The sequence below is a fragment of the Amphiura filiformis genome, chromosome 2, assembly GCF_039555335.1.
Source record: "Amphiura filiformis chromosome 2, Afil_fr2py, whole genome shotgun sequence".
Lineage (NCBI taxonomy): Eukaryota > Metazoa > Echinodermata > Ophiuroidea > Amphilepidida > Amphiuridae > Amphiura > Amphiura filiformis.
In genome coordinates this window covers 77,395,416-77,413,192 of record NC_092629.1, presented here as the reverse complement: position 1 = coordinate 77,413,192, position 17,777 = coordinate 77,395,416, and the positions used below count along the sequence as shown (strand labels likewise).

Below are 17,777 nucleotides of genomic sequence, written 5' to 3'. Positions count from 1 at the left end.
ACTATATTCCACAAAATACTTTTCTGTTAGAACTCGGCGAGATCTTCTCGAACACTATGGTTGTCTATACTTCCAACTCCTCTATACACACAAAACAGAATAAAATAAAACCTTTAAATAAAATCATGAGACTTTATTAAAGCGGGGACAGGCGTGCTGCTGGAAGCATTCATTGATATCCTTCACGCATGCGTTTTCAAATTAATACGTGCATAAACCGTTACGTGTTTTGTGCGCGGGGACAGGGGTTAGTCGACAAGGGGTCATCAAGGGCTCCTCAAATGTCGTTTACCAATTCCGAACGCGTAATCATTTTGATTTCACTAGCACAGCCAGATTCCTGATTGTACCCATTTTAGTCACTGATTTGCCTGGGAGGTCATGGTAGTTCCCCTTTGTTCAATGTTATCAGTTATTATTATCAGAAAAACACTAGTAATAGTACAGGGCGCTATGGGTTTGGGATTTTATCATTATTCCCACGTTAGTGTTTGTAGCATCCTTAAACCTGAAATGATACAAATGTGATTGGTTCCATTTTTTCTAAGCCCCCCGTGGTTCCCACAAGGGGTCGAAGGTCACAGTGGGGGCAAAACTTAAAAATAGTCCCATCATGTTGTAATGTGTCTCAATTATTCCTCTTATTTTTCTACGGTGCTTAGTTCAGGAGTTATAAGTTCGAATAGGTCAAAAGTCAAACATTTCATACACAGAGGTCAAAATAAAAATGGTCCGATTTCATCGAAACTAGTCTCAAATAACAACCCTTAACATAAGAAATCGCAAACATATAATCAATTTCACAATTTAAGTGCATTTTTGTATTGTCATGTCCCCCTTCAGAGTTCATGCAGCCAAAGTCTGACGCTCTATCAATTGAGCTATATGATCCTAATATATGAAACATTCGTTATTATGTCAATACAATTGATTGGTGTTACAATATACATAGATGGAATGTATTATAGCCACCTATTGCCAGTACACGGTGGTGCCAGTATAATTATATTTGCTCAAACTCCAAATACAAAAAGCAACTAACTTTATTGAGGGCGTTTCTTTGATATATGCTTATAGATGGGTTTGTACGGTATGTCAGGTGATGCACTCTAAACAAATACGTTGGTAGAATGTATTTACCCAACTATTAGAGCTTCCCACAGACAAGATTGGCCCAACGTTGGCAATGGTCGGCATGGTCGCGGTCGGGAAGCCGACACCAAGCAAACGTTGGACCAACGATGTTGTGCCAACCTAAGATGGTTGGTATGGGAACGTCAGGCCAACGTTGTTATGCCAGCCTTATATTATGGGTGGTTTTTTTGCCAACCTTAAAATGATGGTCGGTATGCCAACGTCGGGCCAACGTAGCTTGCCAACCTAGCTTGCCAACCTTAAAATGACGGTCGATACGCATAGGTTGGACCAACGTTGTTGTTAAAATGACGGTTGTTACGCCGAGGTTGGGCCAACGTCGTCGCAAAAACCTTAATATGACTGTCAGAATGCCGACATCGGACCAACGTCGGTAAACAGTACTGTTGTCCAAGCAGTGGCGGCACCAGGAATTTTTTCTAGGGGCATGGGGGGATCAAAGTGATTGGGGGGCAAAATCGACATATTGCCGCAAAAGTGGAAATTTACGTAATTTTGGGTTTTTTCCTCAAAAGTTGGTGGTGGGCAAACTGCGGGGGTCTAGAAAGATAGGGGGGGCAAATACACCCCTTACCCACCCCTGTAGCGCCGCCACTGTGTGCAAGTCATGTGAATGGTCAAGTTTTCTATTTACTAGGTTATTAAAGTGTAACATTAAATAAAGACTATATGCTAAGCTGTTGATCTTGAGTCGACCTAAGGCTCCGTCACTTTGGCACATAGGCCATATATGGGGTGATTTTCCAAAGAATTCATCGTTGCTTGTACACTGTTAGAATGTTGGGTATTTTTACCCAACATTTAAACCTACGTTGAGCTAATAGTGAACAAGTAAATTTGGTGGGTGGTATTTAGTAATTCATCGCGATACTGCGGCCTACTGCTAATAAGCTCTAATAGTTGGTTAAAGGCATTCTATACCAACTTCTATGTTTTGGTCATTTTGTACCAAACAAACTTAGCTTGATATGGATGCCCATGTGTGGGGTAAATAGAAATGAATAGGCCCTTAGTTTTACAGAATAAGACACTGGTGGATTTAGGCACTTCTGCAGCTCGGATTAGTGGTGGTACCATATCTCCCCCTAAAAGCAGACGACGGTGGCCGACATTATTCAATGTGGCAACAGCCAATAGCGTATTATCATTATTATTATTGTTAATATTATTATTATTATTATTATTACTATTATTAGTATTATTATTATTATTACTATTATTATTATTATTATTATTAATATTATTATTATTACATTATTATTATTATTATTATTATTATTATTATTATCATTATTATTATTATTATTATTATTATCATCTTCACAGTAACCTTAATGTATAAAATTGCCCAACAGCAACCTTAATGTAACCCAGAGGGCGCTAATTACTGCCGTGCTTAATATACAAAATAAGCACCATCATCACTTCAGTGAAATGCACAGAAGGCGGGTTTTTCTTAAAATGTAATATATTTACATTTTAATATTTCTATTGCGCATGCCTTAAAATGTATCATATAAACAAAATTACGTGTTCACGATGTGTAACATATATACAATTTAGCTAGAGAATGACTTGCAACATCATCATCATCATCATCATCATCATCATCATCATCATCATCATCATCATCATCATCATCATCATCATCATGTAATAACATTACTATTCATTTGCTGCGACTTAAATCTGAAAACCAAGTTTTCAACTTATTCCACATAGATGAGCAGCGAACCTCAGAAAAGTGCTTTATTTTAGGAGTTTAAAATGTCCCCACCATACAAACATCTACATCTTACATTATTACAAATCTTGATATGTCTACTTTAAGCTTAGGCATGTAGAATTCTCACGTTGGAAGAAACAATCATTTTGGGGGCATAATTTTTGAGATATTAATATTTTTGACATCTATGTACCAAGTCTCAAGATGTTTTAGATTTATCGGATGCCTCATTAACTCATGCAGTATTTTATACTGCGAATTTTGACAGCTCATTTATTACTCTGCAATCTCGTTGATAAAAGTTTCAAGCATTACAATGGTAAAGGGTCGGAATCGTCGGATTTCATCAGTTGCAATAACTCCTATACAAAGTGCAGATGACCCAGCAAACACAAAAAACGTTTTTAAAAACGTTTTAAATAAGTTATATTTTGGGTTTTGGTTTAGGTAAAAACGTTTTAATAACATTAAAATGTCGGGTTATATAAAGGTCATGAAATCGTTTTAAAACGTTTTGTATGAAAACACACTACAACAAGCAATATTTTTTTAAAATTTCGAAATGTCATTGTAAACTATTTTTGCAAACATTTTTGGCCAACTATTTTGTCACCACTTAAATAACATTATGTTAAAATATTTGCTCCCAGCAAACACAGAAATGTTCTTAAAATGATTTTTACACAACGTTTTAATAACATTTATATATCGGGTTATATAAAGCTCGTGAAAACATTTTGAAAACGTTATTGTAAATATTTTGGGCAAACATTTTTTGTAAAATTTTTTTTCAACCCCAAAATAACATTCTGTTTAGAATGATTTGTACCAAGTTTTCATAAATGTTTTTGGAATGTTATTAAAACGTTTTTATACCCTTTATATAACCCGACATTTAAATGTTTTCTGTAAAACATTTGTGTTTGCTTTGCAGTAAATTACCAACAAATGTTATTTAATGTAATGAAAACGTTTTATACCATAAATGTACCCTTTATATAACCCGATATTTAAACGTTTACTGACAACCTTTTATAACCTTTTGCGAATGATGTCGAAAACGTTTTGTGTTTGATGGGGAGCCAGTAAACATGCTATAAATTCATAAAAGAAACATTTTCGTCACTCAGATATAACTTTCATTGAACCTGTTGATTTCAGATTCATGCTATTCTTGTTTCAATGGTTTCATTCTTTAGTGCTGTGATGGGACGCCATGCTTCTGACGAAGTGTCTATCAAATATATTCTTTTCCACTTTCTCAAAAGGATGCGGCCCAAACCATCTAGGGTTGTGCATGGCGGGAAACATGTGACAAACATGGTTTAAATAAAACATGTCGCTTTTTTTTCCCGTGAGCAAAGGTTTGACTGGAAAAACTTGAGAGTGACCCACAGCATACATAATACAAATGCTGTTACTTTCTGATACTTATCAGCGGTGTACCGGACAAACTTTCGAAATGGGATCACAATTTCCATGTTGTTTCGTTGATCCACTGCCGGTATGACTTTACCGGGATAATAAGCAATTGTAATGCTAAAATGGGAAATGAGGTTACATGACCAATATGACTTTTTATTCACGATTGTACATTTTTACCGTCAAGACCTGCGAGTGCTGCGACCCCTTTGAAAAACACCGCGCCTCAAACGGGGCCGTGATCCATAGTTTGAGAACCTCTGGCATAAGATATGGATTCATTGAGTTATTGTCAACCTGAACAGCGCAATGTTTAGGGATAGGGTTAGTGTTAGGATTAGTGTTAGGATTAGGATTAGTGTTTGGATTATATGGACTTATAATAGTCTGTTCAGTATATAGTGGAACATGACCTATACACTAAATGCATGCATCTTACACAAAAGTAATGGGGCAAAGTTCATGTTGCCAACTTATGGTAGACACACCGAAGAACACGGTTTAGTTGTCAGTAGATCATTTAGAGAATAATGGAACATGACCTTTGGTGTATGAGATGACAAAGGTTAATGGAATTGGGTTATGATCCACCTTATACTGGAGACTATATGTGACGTGTCATGTCAAAAGGAGACACTTTTGGGCAGGTTATGAATTTTGAGATTTTTACATATCTTAAATATAGAGATATTTTGCTCCACAACGCCGTTTTCTCCAATGAAATTGGACATTCCTAAGCGAAGATATTGAGTTCGGAAGTTACGGTATTATAAAATTGGAAATTGAGATATCGGCCTTTAAAAATATTATTGACAATGTTGAGAGTATGAATTAACTTGAAAAATGTCTCAAAAAACTACAAGATGCCAGTTACATTCCGGTCTGAAACTATCAGACAATATTTTCAGCATTAATAACATCACAAATTCGCAACAAACCCAAATTGTGAAAAAATCACCCACCGACAGATTTTTGGTTATTTCTCCATTTACGATCCTGCCCAAAAGTGTCTCCTTTTGACATGACACGTCACATATATGTTAGCTTACAATTCGATACTTGCCAGATAATTATAAATGTTTGAAGTGCCCTGAAATGGGCAATTCCAGCTGAAATCCATACACCCCAATTGAAAACATGACCTTAATTCCCCACACAGGGAGAGTGAATTTCAAATGGGGATACCTGAATGGGTGACTCTTTATGAAATTTGCATCCCCTGTGTGGGAGATTGAGATCATATATTCCATAGGTGTATGGTTTCAGCTGGAATAGCCCCATATGATGTGCATTATGCGACTTATACGTGATACGTGACTTTCATGTCAATCGTATCATGACCATGATTATAATTATAAGTATAATTAACATTTCTTTCATTTCATCAATCACTACCTAAACACGGTTCGCCAGAGGTGAAAATTATAGCACGTTAATTGTTCAGAAAGTATAGCAATATTGAAAATATTTATGTCAAGTTATTTAATTATTTAATGGACCACTGGCTGGTGCTTTTGTCCCACCATTCTATGGCATAGCTTGCAAGCATCTAACACCCGCATCTTCAGCGTGTCCACAGTTGTTAATACCCCAGCCGGGGAAATCGCATTGAGATAGAGATGTTTCTTTTCCCACACATGAGACCTCGTCCATCCATATCACGCCCTCTCCTCCAGGGAACTCATTAAAAGTTGTGAGCTCCTCCACACCAGGGAAACCTAGCTGTCTGCAGGTCACATTTGCGTCAGCTAATTGCCACAAATCATCACAGATTGTACCAAATTGACCATCATGGTAGATTTCTACTCGACCTTCTCTTGGTGAAGCGCCACCAACGAGTCGGATTTCTCCTTCTTTAGCTAAAGATAAAATGTAAAATTTAAAGTGGAAAATAAAATGTATTAAGTGTAGTTTATGTTAAAATGTAGTTGTATAATAACTAATTTCTGGTTGTATGACAAAAAATTGTTAAGACGAGTGGATTCTATGGCCATTTTGGCTGCTGAAACCGAATCCGGAAAGCTTTTTTGCGTAAAATGTATATCTATGTTGGTTCAGTGGACGTTTTCAAAATGGCCGCCAAAATCCCATTTTTTTCGACATTTCGCCCCAAAAATGCCAAAATTTGAACAACCATAGCTTGTAATAAGTCTTTTTATAGGTTTTTGAGGTCACTGAATTCAAATATAAACTAACCAGAGTGTTTCAAGCATTTGAATTGCCAGTAATCTACAAAAATTCAAAATGGCCGCCAAAAACCACCTTTTTTCCCGACATTTCGCCATAAAATTACCCCCAAAATAACAAATATAACATGTGATGTGTCATTTTATATGTTTTTGAGGTCTGTGAATTCAAATATAAACAATTTAGCCTGATTGGGGGCTCTGGTCTGCTGTTAGCTGCAATATATCGCCAAATAATAAGTAAAAATGCCAAAAAAATGAATCCTTAACAAAGGTGATAATGTTGTAACTGTTGGGCTTGATGATACGACAACGGCGGCAGGACATCATCTTTATGATGTAAAAGCAGACCATATCACTATTGCAGGACCTTCAGGCCAAAGAAAGTTGCTGACAACAGGGTATGTGGACAATGTAAGTCATACTGGTGAGGATGGAGCTAAAGCCTTCGAGTTTAAATTAAACTGTTTAGCTATAGAGGAATCCATGATTCGGCCTTGGCAGACATTTTAAACTGCATTCCATCACCCGTTTTACACCTTCCGCGAAAACACAGGTAGACAAAAGAAAGATTAAAGTTTACAACACAATACAGTTCCCTTCGACAAAACACACAGCTTGCCTATTCGCTGTTGAAGTGACATAATAATCGGATTAACTACACGCGGTATCTATGCATTGATGTACTTGCAAACAAAAGGACTATGTATGAATAGATGCGACAGGATTACCTGCGGAATCATCTCCATTATATATATTATTAGCTATTATTCTATTAATCCTCCTCGTCCTTGCATCTTCTCTAGGTGTTAGGCAGCTTTTATTTGCACAATTGGACCCTCAAAACACCAGGTTGGTGCTAGCGGCTACCCAAAGATGTCTGACCAAATCCTGACCATGACTTGGCTCGTTGGATTCGTCTATACTTGCAAACTCAACTGTTGACGAACTGAAATCTGAAATAGACTTCTGGATGTCCGACCGTGCTGGAGACTGTGAAGTGCTCATGAAATGTTGTGCCCATATAATCCTTGGAGTAGATCATGCGATTGATAAAGTATTTAAGAATACAGAGCAGAAAATAGGTGTACACAACCTACTTGAAGTCACAGCAGGGGAAAGAATCTTTACATCTCCGAGCTCTTCTATTCACACCCTGGGCTTGATTGCCATTGCTAAGCTGTTATCTCCAAGTCATGCACAACATTCTGTGTCATTGTATAATGACTTCAAGTCCTGGATGGCAAATAGAGGATTCGTGGCTAACAGATTTGGGAGAATAGCAGAACTAGCCCAGGAGTATTTGACCTAGCTGGCGTGGGTCAATTCAAGCCTTCTTCAATGCAGTTGTATAGACATCAATAGTAACAAGCTCGTACTTGCTGTCTACATTTATCCAAAATGACTGGTTCACATGCTGTTCAGAAATCTACTCAAAGATGGGTGAGCTGATGATATTTCCGATGATGGAAATACTAGGAATTGCCAAGAAGGGTGATGAAAGAAATGCAGATAGAACATGGGCAGGAGTGAAAGGTTTCTTTGACAGCAAACTGGTGGACTTGAATGAGTTGATGGTTGAAAGAAAAGAACATCCAAGATCAGGGAAAGATAGGCTTGAAGGTGCTGTAATTGAAGAAGTCATTGATGCAGTGAAAAACCAACTATCAAAGACTGATTATTTCACAAGATCAGAAGGTGAAACCAGAGGAGAAATGAAGTATGCACCATTAACCAACGTGGGATGCAAGTCTGAATTTTCTAAGCTCGACCATCGAATCAAAGCCAGTGGTGGAAGTACTTCTATTCAAACACATTCCAGGAAGAATATTCTTCTAAGTGCTGGACTATTAGTAGATTCTGACTTTGAATCAAAATCTCTAGAGGATAGAAATGCAAGTTGGAAATGGGCACGGTGCTCAGATGAAGGTACAAAAGTTGGAGGCAGATTTTCTAGCAACAGTACGTTCATCGAAGAAGTTAACGCTGCGCAAGAAGGAGGTTCTAAAGAAGAAGAGAGCAAGCAAAACTTTGGCTGTTCTGGAAAAATGCAAAACGCATGGTGGTCCCATGACTCCCAACAACTTGGAAGCATTATCTGAGCTGAATGAGAATCAGCTATTAGCTGAAATTTCTTATCTGCGACTGACAATTGCCCCAGACATTCGACAGATGAGACGTGTGAAAGCAGATGGCAAGTTCAAAATGGAGAAGTTTAGTATGGATGAGCTGCGAGCTTCAATAAGAAATGCCCTGAGACCAGAGGATAATGCATTGTAACTGCTGTGATTTTCATTACACTGTACACTACATACTGTATATTGCCTTGTAGGTAAAACCACTTACCAAAAGAGCTTCTTAAATGATAATTCCATTATGTGGCTCATGTATAGGTCATCATTGTTCTTTTGGTAAATGTTTGCGAAAACCCTTGCTCATATTATTATATTCTGTTTATGTATATGCATATCAATGCTTTGTAAGTACGATTTTGAAGATTTTGTTTTTAACTTTTTGCAGATTACTGGCAATTCAAGTGCTTGAAACACTCTGGTTAGTTTATATTTGAATTCAGTGACCTCAAAAACCTATAAAAAGACTTATTACAAGCTAAGGTTGTTCATATTTTGGTATTTTGGGGCGAAATGTCGAAAAAATGGGTTTTTGGCGGCCATTTTGAAATTTTTTGCAGATTATTGGCAATTTGAATGCTTGAAACACTCTGGTTAGTTTATATTTGAATTCAGTGACCTCAAAAACCTATAAAAAGACTTATTACAAGCTATGGTTGTTCATATTTTGGCATTTTGGGGGTGAAATGTCAAAAAAAATGGGGTTTTGGCAGCCATTTTGAAAAAGTCCACTGAACCAACATAGATATACATTTTACGCAAAAAAGCTTTCCGGATTCGGTTTCAGCAGCCAAAATGGCCATAGAATCCACTCGTCTTATAAAAGATTTCCAAAAAATGTTCTCATTTGCCCACCCCTAATAATAGTTCACTTTCGAGAATGAGAAGAAGAAGAAAAAACAAAACAATATGGGTAAGTGCCCAAAGTATTTAGTCACTCCCATTAGTGGTCAGGGCCTGGACTGTCTCGAGTGTAACATTCGACCTTTGATGACCTAGGGCCCACAATATTCAGCTACCTTCGTATTTATAAATACGCACGTGACCAATGGGCTCGACATGACAAGACCATCATGCGTGACCAAATCCTCATGCCACTGAACACTATACAGAAAAGGATAGAAACTCTTTAAATAAATATCATCAAATTAAAGTATTAATTGAATGGCAAAATTATTACACATGGCGGGATTCCAAATTTGTAAAATGTTATAATAAACAACGTTTTGAAAAATATTCAACGACGGAAACGTTTACAATAATGCACAAAAGTTGAACAGAATCGGAGTTTCGGAGTTCAAATCTAAAGAAAGTGACCCGTAGGAATGTTTTGCAACGGAAGGGTGGCACATTTTTAGAATGAGCATATTTTCCCTACGACCAACTCACTTCACAGTTTAGCGTGAACAATGGTCATTTTGTTAATTTTTTTTTTACTTATATACCTTCTGCGATAGTAAAGTGCACTTTTTTGATCAATAAGGAGGGTGTGGGAACGGGCACTATTTAGTGGGTTTGGCCCCCATCCCATATAGGCTTCTCCCAACACCTCTTACAAAAATCCAAGGTACACCAATGGGGTAAAGATCATAGCTGCGTAGCAGCGTGTGTTACCAGGTGGTGGCAGATGTGATATCGCCAGTTTTGACGTCGCAGTCAACATCTCCTAATATGGAACTTAAAAATAGGTACCGAATACAGAGAACATCGTGCTAGTTGGTGTGGTTGAGTGTTCAGAGTTTGCGTGTTGGCGCTGTTTGCGTTTATGGCCTCCACACCTGTTCTTATTCCGCCTGTTTTGTTCCGCGTACAATACAATTTGTTTTTCGGTAACACACACTTTGCGCGCGGTTCTAAGACTCCTGTTGTGTTGTTGGGCCCCTCCTTGGCACATGCCAATATTTTCGGGGTCCAATTTGCAAACCTTAAGACTCAGGGTCTCTTATTTTCAAGCAAAATTTTAAATATGCGGACAAAGTAAAAAAAATAGAAATCCTTGATTCTTCTAGCATAGAAAGGGTTTAGGTGGGACATTTTCAAAATGATATTAAGAAAGTTGTATTTGGCCTGTTGGTAAAATAACGGGCAAAACAAATTTGAGCCGAAAATGACCAAAAATTGCATTTTTCATTTTTGAAAAAAGGTAAAGTTTGGTCTTATGCTACAACTATATAAGATGGATAGAGACATGCTTTGTTATTCATTGTAAATGAAGAAAGAGTGTGTCACTCTTCGAAAAGATCCTGCAAATTTAAGTAGAAAAAGTACATTTTTGGGCAATAATCATAAGTGTCATTTTACCCCGACTTTGAAGGGTCATAAATGTAAAGGTAGGATTTGTATGTTGAAACTGTATAATGTCATAGTTAGAGTAAACCCTTGTTAACTGATATATCCTTTTCAAAAATTGGGCTCTTAACTATTTTAGAAGTTCTGGCTTTTCAAAAGTACCAAGTTTTTAAAAAAAATCAATTTTTTCACAAGGGGATTTACAGTAAAAAATAGTTTCATTATTTTTTTAAAAAAATTATTACTGAAACTAATTGTATTAAAAGAACTTAATGAGACTTAATTGAAGAAAGTAACGATTCTAATGGTACAAATAAGCTATACAGAAACCAGATGCAGAAGCATTGTTAATGAAAATAGTTTCCCCCTCTTCGACTTACCCCTTTTCAAATAGTTTCCCCTTTCGACTTTCCCCCTTTTCAAATAGTTTCCCCCTTTTTTTTTTCTCTCTTTTCAAATAGTTTCCCCTTTTTAATTTCCCCTTTACAAATAATACCCCTTTTATTTTCACCCATTTTGTAAATAGTTCCCCCTTTTACAAATAATCCCTTTTAACTTTCCTCCGCTTTTCACAAATAGGTTCCCATTTTAAATAGTTTCTCCCTTTTAAAATAATACTCCCTTTTGTTTTAATACTCCCTTTTGTTTGGGTACTCCCTGTTTTCCGTGCGTAGGCTTTACCAGTAAGCCTGGACCCTGGAGAGTACCGTGCACTCACTAGAGCTCATTCCTCTACATCCATTATTGGAAAGGCGTTCTACATGAATTTGGATACCAACGTAGGTAGATTTATAGCCTGTTGTGCAAGCGCCCGCTAAATTCAATGGGTTAGGGATCCGTCAACTTTTATGTACGTTTATAGAGGGCTGTACAAAGAGCAAACCCGATATGATTGATAAACCAAATGATGTTCAGAATGTTAAACGGGTGAAATGGCATGCATAAATATTTATGCTGGTCAAATTCATAGCAATGATGTTTGAAAGTATGTGAAGAACTTGTCTATAAACAGGGATATGTCAGAGACAACAAACAACTGGCTGCCATTGTTACAGAAGCCTAGATAGGCCTAATAAGAATTGTTTGTGCTATATATTCAAAAGGGTTTTTTAAAGTTAGCACCAAAGTTTAAAACAAGCGGTCTTAACAGTGAAATGACAATAAAAGCATACATTTATAAAACGGGCCTGGACAAAATGGGCATTGCATATTTATGACAAGTGTGGCTGTGTGATTTTATGCAACTTTATTTTTAAGCCAGTTCCGAGTAATTTTCGCTATTCTTTGTTTGTCAACAATCCCGTTAACAATAAAAATGTGCTTTCTAATCAAAGGCTCTATGGCATATATTCAATTGACCAGACAAATGAACCAGGGACTTCGGTCAGTGGTGCACGCCTCAAAAATCCAAAAAGAATTAGTAGGCCCTATATGTTAGATGAAGAATTAAGTAGCAATTAAGCCTAGTCTTTTTAAAAGTCGAGACAAGTCCAAAATAATAACGATTAATAAGGCAATCTAATTGATTCGAATTCCAATCTCCTGGCCTTTTCCTGGGTCTATATTTAGTTGCATGATATAATTCAGATTATGATTTTTCTTAAATGTAGATCTATATCCTATAGAATTAGAATTCATAAATTACATAATAAGTATCATTTTATTCATTTTATTTAGCTCAAGAATTTGTATCAGACAATCACGTGCTTTCAACGTGTAGGCTGGACCTATTTCAATATCGAAGTACATGTATGCACGATCGAAGCATGAAGGCTGGCACTATAGATGGTCGGTGCCTACTGGTAAAGCCTACGCATCGTCAAACGGGGAATAAAAAAAGGGAGTAAAAATTTAAGAAGGGATAAACTATTTTAATGGGGATATCTGTTTTAAAATGGTATTATGTAAAAGGTGAAAAGAAAATTCGAAAAGGGGAAACTATATGAAAAGGGGGAAATTCGAAAAGGGGATACTATATGAAAATGGGGAAATTCGAAAAGGGGGTTCTATGAAAAGGGGGGAATTCGAAAAGGTGGAAACTATATGAAAAGGGGGAAATTCGAAAAGGGGGAACTATTTGAAAATGGGGAAAGTCGAAAAGGGGGGAACTATTTGAAAAGGAGAAAGTCGAAAAGGGGAACTATTTGAAAAGGGGGAAAGTTAAAAGGGAAAATATTTGAAAAAGGGGAAAGCATTTCGCAAAAAGGGGGAAAACTGAAAATTTGGGGAGATGAATTATAAAAGGGGGAGTTTGGCGGAGATCAGACACCGTAGGATAGGGAGCTGGGTCCTGTATTAATGATTTATTTGCTATTTATTTATTTCAGAAAATATGAGTAATGGCGTGCTCATTTGCATCAGGTACAGGCAGTCATTGTGGGCTAAATGCAAGAGCCGCTTCTGAAACAGAATATATTGTATTACGAAGTTGCAACAAAGATATAATAAAACGACATATGAACATTTATCTGAATGAAGGCAACGATATTATGGATGCTAAACAAATGGAGAAAGCCATGATGTCAAACGGCGGCATCTATGGTGTTCAGCCAGTTCTCACTGAATCACCGATGATGGTAATTCAACCACACATTCAATGGCGTGGTATAAGTTACATTAATAACTTCCAGTTTACAGATGCCGGAATTAGAGTATGGCGAGCTTATAACATTGGGCCTGGCAAAATCGTAAATGATGGTGATTTTCAGGCACCAGTTATTCCAAACATTACGGTACGCAGTACGACAACAAGCACTGTGTTTAGGCCAACAGCAGGACCATCGTCAAGTACCATCAACCAAATTACTCTTGACGCCAATCAGCATCAGAATGTATGCGCATCTGCAGAACTTGCTAACCAAGAAAGTCGTGAAGTTGATCTTCATGAAGAAGTCTACGACTCTACTAGTAGTGTGAGCTCAACTGGTATATTCAGTTGCCCCGAGGAAACATGTACAAAGACATACATCAAATCATCAGCGTTAGAAGCTCATATTCTGTCAGGAAAACATGACCGGTACAAACAAAGAGAGAAAGGCTACTAGATAGAGCCAAAATGAGATATGCAAGGAAAGCACACTTCCACAAGTGTCAGGAAACACAGGTGGGCAGCATTGTATTCTAGCTGAACCAACAACAGAATTGTGTCTTGGATGGGCCTTGAAATCAGGCAGAAAACATACCAGGTTTTTTAACAAGCAGAAAGAATTTCTCATAAAAAGGTTTGAACATGGAGAGGTCACTGGGAACAAAGATGACCCTTCTAGAGTCGCTAAGCAAATGCGTTGTCTGAAGAATGAAAATAACGAGAGGGTGTTTCGTGCAGGTGAATATCTAACGCCACAACAAATTGGTAGCTTTTTCTCCAGACTTTCAGCCAAGAAAAGAGCAAATGGAGATTTAGAGGAGATAACTGATGATCTGAAAGCTCCAGCAGACACAGCGGTGTTTCAAGATAGCCTAAGACAAGTAGTGCAGGAAGTTTCTCATCCTATGATTGTTGGTGAAATAAATGTATGCCGCTCTGTAAAAAATGACAAACTTCAAAGTTTGAGCATAAATACCCTCAAAGACATCTGTTCCTCACTTAACATTGACACTAGTGATGTTAGCATTCGACGAAAGGCACCATATTTGGACAACATTAGGATTGCTGTTAGTGATTGTTCATGTTCTCACTAGTTTAGATTTAGTTGGCACTAGCGTCAAATTTGTTGACAATGCCTTGAGCATACCATAAAATACTGACTTTTTTCATTACATTATTTCAAATTGCTTGTTCACTCATCGGAATGCCAGTTGTTGATTTGCAAACTATAGAAACAACTCGTAATTTACCAATTGACATCATTTATAATCCTTTAAATTATGGCATGCACATTTACACTATAATGTAGATTGTATTGTAGCTTTATTATAACATTAGGCCTACTCCAAAGTAGTGACGAAGTTGCCTAGCTCTGGTACTGTAGTTACATGGTTAAATCTATCACAAACTGTATGATCCTGGTCAAAATATATCCCCCTTGCTTTCCTCAAGGTAAACTACCTTAATTTTCATCATGTTCATATGGCAATTCTATTTCTTGACATTTTGCCTATAATTCTATACACTAGATGGATGATTGTCTAATAGATAACAAACGTGGCGGGAAAGATTGTTGATTTTGACAAAGTTATTCTGGACGCCAAATTTGATTTTGTTGGAAAAGTACCATTTATCATTAATTATCAATTGGATGATAATAATAGACAGATACCCACATAATTAGTGGCAACACAATTATCAACAACGTAACTTACCCTACTTTTCGGTTTGAGAATATTAATTGTTAATGGGGTGGGAGTTGTTTGACCAATAATGTGGCTATGAAAATTTGCATACATACTTAAGTGGAAGTCTATGGATAAGATATGGGTCAACAAACATTTCTCGGTATGTTATTTGTAAATCTCTGCCCAATAAATGATTACGTTTACTGTAAGAGTGCTATGTAATTAGCTAATTTTAATCGAAAATAGTGAATTTTCGTATAAGTAAAATTTCGCTATGGGGTACAGACCCCAATTTTTTTATTGGATGATTTATCAACCCCATTCATGGTTATTCTCATTCAATCCCAGACTTAAATCAGCAAACCCTACCTTGAGAGTTATTGACTTTTAAAGTTATAGTACTTTTACTAAAAAAAAAAGTGCAAAAAGCGGGATTTTGCCTTGCGTATTGCGCAATATTATGGATGATTGAAAAAAAATGGCAATACTATTTTTGTAACATGTAATGTATAGGTATTTATCAGAAGAAATTTCAATTATCCTGTACTTACAGCAATTTTGTTAGAGCCGGCCGAAAATGAGCCTCTTTCAGTACTGCGAAATTGAAAAAACTGACTTTTTCTGTAGCCAACTTCAAAGGCCCGTTGTCATAGCGACAAGGAACATTTGAATTTTTTATCAAGCTACATAATCATTAGACCCAATAACCTTTCCTGTCATAAGATTTGGACAAAATCCATTGACCTTCATTTGTTGGCTTTGGCCGCACCTTGCTGAATTGGTACAGACATCCAGTCTTAAATGGTTTTAGAGCGTTTTATTTAATAGGTGCCCCAAAAGTGGGCGCCAAAACTCTTTTGCCACGCCCCCCCCTTTGGGCAATTTTTGAAGTCTTTATTTGCCTTCAAAAACGACCAGAACGTTGAGTGAGAACAAACAAAAATGATAGGAGCAAAATTTTTAGTAAACAGGGAGTTTACGCTTCATGATGGTATTTCAAGTCTGAAATAAATTGGGGAATTTTTTGTTCAGTAACCCCCCCCCACACTAAAAACATATTGCATAAACAACGGGAACTACAAATACCCTCCTCTGTGGGCACTGAAGTTCTGCACGACTATAATAAAATACAAATAAATAAAACCATCAATTTTTACGATGGAATGAATAGGTAAATGTATAAAGCAATTGTAATAGAGAAAAAACCTAGTAGTATATAAAAAAAACCTCAAGTCAATAGAACAATTTGATAAGGGTTTTATCATTGCCCAAGATTAAATAAAAAATGGCGTTGTGTTTAGCAAATCAAGCACAAGTGTTGCAATTATAGTCTATACTTACATTCGCGACATTCTACGCCAGCATCTTCTGCATGTCCGCAATTGTTTTCCCCAAAGCCTGGATGATTACATTCTTCAATAGCGCCCTCATCACCGTCGCACTGAACATCATGTAAATGGATTGGTGAACCACTGGCCCCTGGGCCAAATCCTGCTGTTTTCACAGCGGCAAGTGCACCGTTATAGCCCAAGCTATTACAGATTACATTCGCATCATTCAGGTCCCAGCTGTCATCGCAAACTGTTCCCCATTCTTCCTTGTATAATAACTCAACTCTTCCTTCTGAGGCTAAGGCTCCATCAGCAAGTCGTACAGAAACCGGTGCTTCATTCTCTGTTTGAATAAATTTGTACAATATAATTGCATCATCCAGAACATTTTAATTGTCGCGTAGATTACGCGTTTTGATCTGCGTATAAGCGCAGTATATAAAGCGTAGGGGTAGGTATAATGTGTCCAGGATATGGGGGTTTGTGTGTGCGTGTTGTCTCACGTGATATTAAGCTGCGATATTTGAGTTTTTACCACATGCTACCATCAATGCTGTTCTTGTACCCCCCGCCCCATTGGATCATTGAGATGGACCCAATAACGCATCTTAAAAATATATTGCAACGGAAGGGTGACAAATACTTCAAATATCCAGTAATCATCCGCGGTTTTATCTCCAATTTTTTTGAGTGGGGTACACCTAAGAAGAATGCTCAATTTTTATTTTCTAATCGCGTGATTTTGGTAAGAAGATTAACATTCCGAATAACACTTTATCACTTTATTTGGGTGCCATGTTTCAAAGTTTTACTTCGATTATGATTGTCGCAATAACATAAGTTGTATCGCTTGATCCGATCTATTCAAAAAGTCGCCTATCTCAAGAATTCAGCAATGATAAACGTGGTTTTGGCCTAGTGGTCAGGTAGATGATAATGATAGTGACTTTCAAAACTTGGACTGCTTGGAGCAGGTCGTATGTTATTTTTGAACTGCATTAAAACCTACCCAAGAAGCAGACAACACCAGCATCTTCGGAATGTTTACAATTGTTGTTTGTCCATGGCGAGTGTTCGCAATCATCAATGTTCACCTCTGCACCAGTGCATATAGTTTCATCTAACAAAATAGGACCGGTTCCTGCTCCAAACGCGGCTAGACCTGTATGAAACAGGAATAAGACGTAATTAAAGGTGCGAAATTGGTACAGATTTGGTTCCAAAAATGTCCTCGTACACGAGATAAATTTAATTTAATTTT

General features: G+C 37.2%; 1 protein-coding gene across 1 annotated transcript in view; it reads right to left on the bottom strand.

The window, feature by feature from the left end:
* Positions 1-2,900: 2,900 nt before the first annotated feature.
* LOC140143425 (uncharacterized) overlaps positions 2,901-17,777 on the bottom strand; it is a 115,247-nt gene continuing 100,370 nt past the window's right edge. The window contains exons 57-59 of the mRNA XM_072165282.1: positions 17,526-17,678; positions 16,527-16,859; positions 2,901-6,162 (exon numbers count right to left, since the gene is read on the bottom strand). Of these exons, the coding sequence (XP_072021383.1) occupies positions 5,831-6,162; positions 16,527-16,859; positions 17,526-17,678 (818 nt within the window). The 3' untranslated portion in view covers positions 2,901-5,830. The remainder of the gene's footprint in view (positions 6,163-16,526; positions 16,860-17,525; positions 17,679-17,777) is intronic.